The sequence below is a fragment of the Nesoenas mayeri genome, assembly GCF_963082525.1.
Source record: "Nesoenas mayeri genome assembly, chromosome: 11".
Lineage (NCBI taxonomy): Eukaryota > Metazoa > Chordata > Aves > Columbiformes > Columbidae > Nesoenas > Nesoenas mayeri.
The window spans coordinates 19,300,818-19,310,749 of record NC_137563.1 but is presented as its reverse complement, the minus strand read 5'-3'; the positions used below and the strand labels follow the sequence as shown (position 1 = coordinate 19,310,749).

General features: G+C 54.9%; 1 protein-coding gene across 1 annotated transcript; it reads left to right on the top strand.

Moving 5' to 3' along the window:
* Positions 1–5,843: 5,843 nt before the first annotated feature.
* On the top strand, positions 5,844–6,491 carry RPP25 (ribonuclease P/MRP subunit p25; the record flags this gene model as incomplete). The annotated part of the gene is made up of 1 exon (XM_080351540.1): positions 5,844–6,491. One exon carries the CDS (start codon positions 5,844–5,846, stop codon positions 6,489–6,491), a length of 648 nt encoding a protein of 215 aa, XP_080207666.1.
* Between the last annotated feature and the right edge of the window lie 3,441 nt (positions 6,492–9,932).

Below are 9,932 nucleotides of genomic sequence, written 5' to 3'. Positions count from 1 at the left end.
CGCAGCGGCCCAGATCTCGCGAGACTACGGCGACCGCCGCCGGCCCCGGCTACGGGCGGCCGCGAAATCTCGCGAGAGTGGTCGGCGCTGTCCAGGGTCCTGGCGCCGCCGGCGGGGGGGGCGGGGCCGTCGGGTGTGGGCGTGGCCACATAGGCGTCGGGGCTCTATGGGGTTGGAAGGGACCCAATTTAAGGGACCCCACGTCTGTCCCCTAGACCAGGGTCCTGCGGTGTTGAACACCCTGCTCTATGTGTCACAGCGGTCACACTGTCCAGCATTTTGAAGCTATTACTACTTTTTAAGACAACTTAATAATCCTTTAACCAAGCACAACGGAGCTGCAGCAGCAGGTAACGCACCCACGTGTGTGCACTCCACAACACCCACAGGAGATGGCCTTGCAGGGCACGGGCTGTTTGCAATCCCCTGCAAGACAGGTCAGGGAAGTTGGTATTTTAATGATAAAACAGCCTAAGAAAAGCCAGGTGCTGCAGCAAGTGTGCTGGTGATACAACGGGAATTATTTGTCCCTCTGAGTCACCACCAGCTCAACTCCACACAGTGATCTGCCTCACACCCAGTGCTGCTCTGTACAGTAATTAATTTCATGAAGGCCAGAGGATATGCTGATTGCTTTCCCAGGTGATGCTAAGGTTGGGAAGCAAAGGACAGGGGATGGATTGACACACAGATGGGCTTACGATGGGAACAAAAAGCTCCTAAAGGGGACATAAATCCCAAGTCACCCTGAGGAGGCCAAGCAGCATGAGGAGGACTCCACAGGCAGTGACTCTTGTCCTCAGTGTCCTCACAAGGAGCACTTGGACCTCCTGTCTTGGTGCTTGGGAACATGTCAGTGCAGTGTCACAAAACTGGTTTTATTTGGCAACTAAACTGCCCTCCCTTCTGGGGGTACAGCCTTGAGCTTTGGCACGCTATCATGATTTATTGGGCATGAAGGGTCAGCAAGGACAATGTCCCACCATAGGAAGGGATGAAGAGCAGGGAAGCAGCTAAATCACCACCAGTGAGCCTTGGTCACCAAACACCCCTGGCAGATGAACAGCATCACTCCACAGGGATGCTAGGAAGGCAACCTGGCAGAAATGGGGAAAACACCTATTTCACAGATGGTGAAATAGAGGGAAGCAGGAAAATAAGCATGCCACAGATGACCCCGTATCTGAGGGCACAGCTGTCCATTCTAAGCACCTGCTGGGTCTTGGGCCCTGAGCTGCCAGCCCCTGCAGAGAGCAGAGCCCCCTTGCATCCTTGTGCAACAGTAGGAGAGCAAGGAACAGGACACCAAACAGTAAGGGGTGAGGGTATGTGGCTGTGGATCTCCACTCTCACCAAGTGCCACTGCTCACCCACAGGCAAAACCTCATGGAGGTGCTCTGAGACTTGGAGAGTTGTGCTGGCCCTGCCTGCATGCCCTGGAATTTGGGGCTGGCCATGCACCCCGGCTCCACTCCCTGGGGAGGGTTCCTCAGCAGACTCAACTCAGTCCTGATTTTACCACCCTTATTTCTCATTTCTTGGGTTTCCTCTGATCAGGATTTGCTTCCTACCTGGTTCTCTGCCTGTCTCAGGTCCTCCAGCACCTTCCCACCTCAGTAAGACTTTGGGGATGGCCACCTGCAGAGCTATTCCTTGCCCTCAGCGCCACTGCTTTTCCACCTGCCTGCAGGTTTTACAAGAAGAGAGAGTCAAAACCAAAGGGGTGTGTGCTCCTCTTGCTTGCAGGGGCTGTTCAGGAAGCCAAGGGGATAACTAGGGTTATTCAGTGCTCACCCCATACTACTTGAGCTGAGTCCAGATCAGCCAGCAAACAGAGAGCTTCAAAGCCAAGCACACAAAGTCAACCTCCAGGTCAGTTTCAGTCTATAGTTTAGAATCCAGACATAAAGATAGCTGCAGCTAACCTAGAGACCAGCCCCCACTAGAGCTCAAAGTAGGACTGAGCACCCTGGGCTGAGCTTAAATAGAGTTCCCGGCTGTGGGCAGGTTAGGGGTGAGGTGTCCCAGATGCGGCTGATCAGGATCATTAGGGTTTATTAACACCCTCAGGGGCCTTAGAGTGTTTCCTTGCTTGTTGTGCTGTAGGTCTGCAAAGACTTGCTCTATGAAAGGTGGCTTTCCCTTTTTCTTTTGCTGCTTGCTTAAGGTGAGGGTTATCTTGAGCTCTGCTCTTTTCTGTTTAAGGTAGGGATGTGGGATTTTTTTTTGTTGGCTTAGCTAGTAGGGAACTGCTGCCACCTTAGGGTTCCTTCAGCACCTGGAGCATAGGGTCGTGTGTGCTGGGAAGCAGCAGCTCCCGGTACCTGGTTAGGACCGGGGCAGGGGATCCCCACAATTGCAGCACTTTGGGGGGACCATCTGTACCCCCAGGCTGGAGCTCTAATCAGCTTGGGCATCAGCCTGCAGCCGAGTGCAATGTGATGAGAGCCTGAGACCTGAGCCGCGCCGATGTGACGCAGAGATGGATGTTGGCGCCAAGACTTTCCTTGTATCGGATGCTTCAACTTTCCGAACTGCTCCCATGAAGGGACACCTCAGATGAAAGAAAATATAGAGAGGGCAGGTGGAGGATAGAGGCTCGGGTTACTGCTCCTCTCTAGCTGTCCTGCTCTCCATTAGGAATATGTCTCTGGGTTTTTTCCCCTCCCCTTTTCCCAGGTTTGGCCAGGTCCCCTGTCAGCTCTGGCTCTGCACCGTCCCCTGCAGCTTTCTTCATCCCTGCCACCGCCAGCCCTCCTCTGCCAAATGGTCCTTCTAAGCTCATGCCTGCTGGGGGCGTCAGGGAAGAGGGTCCTGCAGGGACCCCCAGCCCTGCAGGGTGCTGGCAGCACCTGGCACTGGGATGTGGGATGCTCAGAGAGAAGTTGCAAAGGGAATGAGAGGAAGAAACCAGTCTCTGGGTCCCAGTGTGACCGGAGTGGGTGCTCAGGGAGGACAGACATGATATGCAGGATGTACTTGCTTTATCCATATTTTTTCTCCATTCTCGCCTTTGCCATCTGTCTCTTCTCCATTTTAAATGATTCCACATCCTCTCTCTGTGTTTTTCTGTTGGTTGCCCCATGGCTGGGGCTGCCTGTGCCTTTGTGTCCCCCCCATCCCCGCTCTCTTCCCTCTCACAACCCCTGCTCCCTGCCGCTGAGCTCATTTCAGCTATTCCCTCACTTGAAACAACCGATCCACTCTGTTGTCCTCCAACAAATAAGCTGACAGGCTAATGAATGGCTTCAGAAGGCAATTAGCGATGGAGTTGCTAATAATGAATTGCATTTACATTTTAAGCACTGCAGAGGAAAAGCAAGACCCTGTCATTAATGCCCCCCCACCGTAGCCTTAGCCATGGGGGGAATGCACCCTCCGCAGCCCTTGGAGGGATGCAGAAAGCCTCGGCTGTGATTGCACCTCCTTTGCCTCCATTTCGGAGGCTGCAATAAGCAGAATTTGTTAAGCAACAATTAGAGGCGCTGGTGGGGAGAAGCTGCTGCTGCTTCCATTGTCTGATGGGTGAGGAAGGTGCCCTGATGCCACAAAAAATGGGTCATGGGAGGCAAGAGCTGGTCCCGGGCCAGGAAAGAAGGGCTGGATGGTTCGCCCTGCTCCAGGGATTCATCCGGTGCCAAGCAGCCCTCGGTGGCCGCAGAACCCTCCTGTGCTGCTGGCAGCTGTTTGCACACTTGAATAACCACTCGGAGGGATTTCTTGGCTCCCTCAACCACGCATGCCCTGCAAACGGTTGCTAAAATCCTTCTCGATTATGTTCCTAAGGTTTTAGCATCTTTTGAAGGCAGTAATTTCCCTGAGAGGCTTAATCCATGCCTGCCTGCCTGAGGAAGGAGCCAAGTGCCTTCAGCAAGGGTGCTACAGATAGTCATCATGTGGAAAGGGGGAAAAACCAATGTTGTTTTGTCTCATATGAGCGAGGGATTCATGGTGGAAGTGCAGTGAGCAGGCATGCTTGCTACTGCTGGGCTTGGGGGATGATCAAAGCCTGAATCCAGCACTGGGGGTGAGCCTGGGAGTGTTCTGTGCCCTGCCTCAGTTTCCCCTTCTGTGTCAAAGAGCCCAGCAAGGTGTCAGCTGGGTCAGGAAATCTGCTCTCTGTCCCTTCGAGTTTTCCAGCACACCGGGACACTGTGTGGATGGAGTGTACCATCCCACGTGCGTGAAACACTGGTGCTCTACTCCCATCGCCTGCAGAGACACCCCAAACCCCAGTTTGGTGGTTGGATCGGGGGGTGTTGGACCCTCCTTTTAGGGTAGTGGTACCCACAGAAAGCTGCTCTGGGGACCCCTGGGATGCAGAGCTTTGCCTTGGCCGGGAGTGGAGAGCCACATCCTGCCCTCACCTGTGTGGCCATCGGATCGATTGATTTATTTATGTATTTTTTCAAGCCCTGCTCAGAGTGAAAACAATCCAGGGGCCTCTGGAGGCCGATAAGATTTGACTGCAAGTCAATACTCGGCATGTCTTTCCACTGTGCAATGATCCCCCCCGTCTGCTGAGTGGAAGGCTGGAGGTGCCAGGGGCAGGCAGGGGACAGGCAGGTGACAGGAGCAGGGACATCGCCTCTGCCCGGGGCAGAGACTGGGGGCAGAAAGGGGACAGCTTCTGGCCTGCAATAGGTATCTTCAGCGATGTATTGCAAGGGGCTCAGATAGTAAATACGATGGTGACCCATGTTGGGGACACGGAGATGAGCAAGGGACAGGGTCTGGGAAAGCAGTGGAGAGCGGGGATGGGAAAGGAGGAGGAGGATGAAGGTAAATCGCCCGTGAAAACCGGCTCTGCCATGACATCTGCTACTCGGGGCTTTTGGGATGGAGACGTTTTCCCGTGGGCAGAGCCAGGGCTGGGGCTGTGGGGCCCGGGGGGAGCAGAGTCCTGGCGTGCTCGGTGCGTGTCCCAGTCCCGCAGCCAGGCACAGCCGCTGTGCCATCTGCCAGGATTTCTCCTGCCTGCGGGTCACAAGTAGCTTCTCTGATGGCTGATAAGGGCTGAGCTCAGGCTGCTGGCGTTCTCCAAGTACCTCCTGCATCTCAATGTGCAGCATGGCCAGGACCCCTCATCCCTCTGGGGATGCTGCCGGGGAGGCAGGGTAACAGGCAGGGTGACAGGCAGGCCCGCTGCCCGCGCTCTGCTGACATTTGCAGTTAGCAGTTGGTGTCCTTGAGCGGAGCAAGCACCCAGAGAAGGGACCAGGTTCTCTTTAAGAGGGCAGGACTCCGGGAGCATCATGAAGGCAAGAGTGAGCTTCTCCCTTTGCCTGCCACCTTCCTCCCCTTCACTCCCCTGCCTGCTCTGGGCTGGGCACCTGGGCTCCCTGCCCTCCCCTTCACCTTCCCTGGCTCTGGGTGCTGGCAGGTATGAAGGCAGGTGCTGGGATGGGAGGCTGAGCGAGAGGAGGAGGAGGGGAGAAAGGAGAGAGAGAGGAGGGAGAGGGGGAGGATCTGCTAATTACACTGAACAGCTCTGGGGGCTGCTGAAGTCCAGAATGAAGCAAAGAGCAGCAGAAGCGAGCGCTGCAGTGGGAGCAGAGGAGCCTGAGCATCACCGAGAGCCAGAGCCAGTCGTTCTCCCTGCTGGGAGCGACCGGGGGCACCCGGGGGATCCTGCAGCCCTGTGTCCCCTGGGGGACATCCTCCGGCACAGCCACCGAGCCCCCTGCCAGCTCTGGACAAGGAGAGAGGAAGGGGCTGGCAGTCTCGGGGGTGCAGGGTTGAGCTCAGCCATCCGGCGGGCTGAGCTGGAGGGCAGCGGAGTCAGCCCCACCATGGTCCCGGGGCGCTAGGAGCCCAAGCGGATCCCTGAGAAGGGGAGAAGGATGGCTGCAGAAGGAGGGGGAGCCAAGCCCGTTGGCCGGTCCAGGATGGAGAACTTCCGAAAGGTGAGGACCTCGGAGGAGGAGAGCCCCTTGCCCTTCCCTGACCTGCCCCCCGACGTGGTGGAGATGAAGGTGAAGGAGGGCAGCAAGATCAGGAACCTGATGAACTTTGCAATGGCTCAGATGGAGCTGAAGGGCAGGCGGCAGATCGTCTTCAGCGGCTCTGGCAGGGCAGTCACCAAGACCATCACCTGCGTGGAGATCATGAAACGGAAGCTGGGAGGTCTTCACCAGGTCACCAAGGTGCGCTACAAAACCTTATGGGAGGTCTGGGAGAACCAGGACTCGCTGCCCGGCAGCACGGCACAGAGCATGACTGTCCACAAGAATGTCCCCTCCATCTGCATCCTCCTCTCCAGAGACCCCCTGGACCCCAACCAGACAGGCTACCAGCCCCCGGAGCCCCAGAACGGGCTGGGGACACAGTCTGGCGATGCAGAAGACACATCCAGCTCCTCCACCAAGGGGTTGAAGCGGCCCCTGCCACCTCCCCGCGAGGAGCTGCTGACCAAGAAGTTGAAGGTACAGGCATCCAACAGCCCAAGGGGCTCGGGGACCCCAGACCACCAGCCAGAACACCACCACTGACCCCACCACCTCCTGCCCTGACCGCTGTACACCGGGTGTAGAGGCAGGAAAACATTCCCTGTATAGGCAGGGAATTATATGCTGAAGAAACTCTGGGGGCTTTTTAGCTGCTTTGCTGTAGATAAAGGCATGGTGCTTGTTTTGAGGTCACCGATGTGTTGTAGGGTCCCCCACCTGCTGCTCCAGGTGACCCCCATGCATGGGGGCTTGCAGCTAGGGGTGCACCATGTCCCCAGATTTGGGGTGAGGGTTAAAGGGTTAAACCTGCCAGCCCTTGGTTATGGACTGAAGCAGGGAGGATGTGTTTTGGGGAGCCACTAGCCCCACATTCAGCCCCCCAGAGGCAATGTCCCCTGCAGTGACCCCACGGAGCCAGAGCGCCTGCTGCCTGTCCCCAAGGGCTGCCCGGAGCGGGGACGGCGGCTGCACATCATCGCTCCCCACTGCGGAGTCTCAGCCATCAGGAGCGACAGTTTCGCCCCAAGCCCATTGGAGTAACACGTCCATTATCAAAAACGCTGCAATTACGTCCGGAGAGGAGCTGTCAGGTTTATTAATGCTGGGCTCAGTGCCCCATGGAGCCGCGATTCATCCTGAACAAAACACACCAACGAGCAGACCGGTCGCTCTCTCCCTAGGGGACAGCAGAAGAAAATAAACCAATTCTTCTCCCCACATCAGATACTCAGGTCTTTGCTCTCCCAGAGGTGTTTGCAGGGGCTAGGGTGAAGCCCCAATGCCAGGAGCTGGGGGCTGGATGGAGTGCCTGGGGTGGGATGGAGAGGTTTTGGGGTGGTGGGCTTGGCTGCAGAGCCCTTTGGAGCAAATCCCTTGTTCCTTCAGTGGGTAAAGGGGAAACAAATGGAAAATAAAAGCTTTTTAGACATAGTTGAAATATGTTTATGGGAAAATGGTGGGATCATCTCAGCTGCGGACCACAGCACAGCAAGGTGAGACTGCTGCTGCTGCTGAGCCAGGATGAGGAGATCCCGGCCAAACCCTGTCCCGAGGGGGAATGGGATGTGGGAGGGTTTCTCCTACATGCCCTGGCCTCGCTGGCATGGCGAGCCGGCCAAAGCCCCTGTGCTGGGGACCAGGGATGGGTTTGGGAAGCCAAGCAAGCCCCGAGCCCCCTCCTCACCCTCCGGGGATGGTGAGAATCCCCTCTTTTGACAAGGGCTTTGAGCGGGCATGAAAGGAGGCAAAGGGGAGTGAGGAGGAGGAGGAAGCAGGGGCTGTTTTGTTTGGCAATGACCTTGTTCTCTCCCTCGGCAGCAGCTGCTTCTCCGGGCCAGAGGCTTGTGCTTATCTGCCCTGCCACAGATTGAGTCGCTTCACTTATCTGCTGCCCTGTAGTTGAATATTAATTTCCAATTGTGTGTGTGTGTGTTGTGGGTTTTTTTTTCAATGACTCTTTTTTTGTAGGTTTAGGGCTGGGAGAGCTCTGGGCTCCATCCCACCCAGCAATCGTTATACTATCCTCCCCTCGCAGGTGTGGGCGCTGTTTGGGTTCAGCCCTCTGCCGGAGCACCAGGTATGGGCTCCTACCCCATATGCACTTAAAATCATTTTAATCAATAAAATCTTCCATAAATGCGCTTATCAGAGCCTAAAGACTGCCCTGAGAATGAGCAGCCCTTCACCTTCCCCGTGCTGCCCCACTGCTGCCATCTCACATTGCTCACAGCAAAGAGAAAAAAACATATCATTCATTTCTTATTATTTTGTTAATGTGCAAAATTATTTTTAATTGATTTTCTACGTGGGCAATTTCCAATCTTCGAGGCAAGAAGAGCCTGGGGCTGTAGCACTGCTCACTTTGCTGACTGTGAACCAAGGATTTCCTGCATGAGGAGATGTTTAAAAAAATGACTGTAAACCAAAAAAATGAAGCATTTAAAATAGCGTGATGACACCTGGCTCCACAGGGTCCTAAGCTGACATGATGATCTTGTGCTACGTCACTGAGGCACAGCCCCAGGTGCCCAAAAAGAGCAATTTTGGGGTGATTTTTTGATCCCGGTGGCCGATTCAGCCCTGACCTCCTGCTGGCCCATGGGGCGATGGGCACCGACAGTGGCACTTGTGAGGTTTGGGGACAAGTGAGCAACTATTTGATGCTTTATTTTCCTGATTGTGTGCCCTCACACCTTGCTTGCCGGTCACATTCAAATAATTTTCAGAAGACAGAATTAATTTCTTTGAAGTGTCTTTGGCTATGTTCATGTGAATAAAATCAGTGCTTTACAAGCGTTTGTTAAATGCTGTTACACACAAGAGGGACTATTCTGCCCTCTTGTATAGCTAAGTACCTTGGGACAAGATTAAAATGTCAAGTGTCTGCACATCCTGAAGACCTGTTTGACATGTGTAGGGTCTCACATGCCTGGGGGAGGTTGGAGTTCACAGTATTTTGCGTGTTCAGGCCTTGGTGTGCCATCCTCAGATGTCTGGTGTCCTGTCCGGTCCCGTGTCACCGGCCCATGTCACCCATGGGGAGAGCACAGAGGTGTTTGCTGCCTCAAGCTGCCACCTAAACAGCATCTAAATTCATTGTGTGAATTTCGGGGTTGTTGTATGCAGGGATAGGAGTTGGAGTGGATGATCCTTGTGGGTCCCTTCCTACTGTGGGAAACAATTATTCTGCAAATATAATCATCTCAGGCAGGATCTCTCAGCAAAGCAATCTTTTAAATAATGATATTGCAACAATATGTGTTGTACCTAAAGGTCGGCACACATAATAGGGCAAAAAACCCCTGTTTTATCACCCCAAAATCCCGGCTGCAATTTCCCCCCCTGTTCCCCACTGGTCGGTACTTCAGGGTTTACAGACCACCCGACCCTGCCTCAGTTTATATAAAGTAATACATAAAAAGGGGAACCCCTATCAATCTATTTAAGATATGGATTCCTGGTACTTTGGCTACCTTTCCCCCTAAATTAACTTGTAAATGCAGGTGTCAGTATATATTCTGGGAAGAGACTGTTTTACATTGAGGATTCAGTCTGATGTCTCTTGGTCCTTCCCCCTAAATTAACTTGTAAATACGGGTATCGGTAAGTATACAGGTATCAGCACATATTCCGGGAAGGGACTGTGTTTTACATTAAGGATTCATAGTCCGATGTCTCTGTGTCGTTCCCCTGCTGGGCTCAGGTGCCAGGCACTCACTTTTGTAGGAACAACGGTTCTTGGTTAAACGTCCCTCAGAGCACTCGGGACGCGTGTGACAGGGCAGGTGCATGGGGCGGGCAGAGGGAAGGCCCCGCCTCGCCTCCCTGCGGCCCCGATCCACGAGGGGACACGGGGGGGAGCCCAGAACGCCCCCTCAGCGGCCGCCATGGCCGCTAACGCCTCCCCCGCCCACCCCGAGCCCGCCACAAAATGGCGGCCGGCACCGCCCCGCGGCTGCCGCGCCAGGCCCCGCCCCCTGCGGC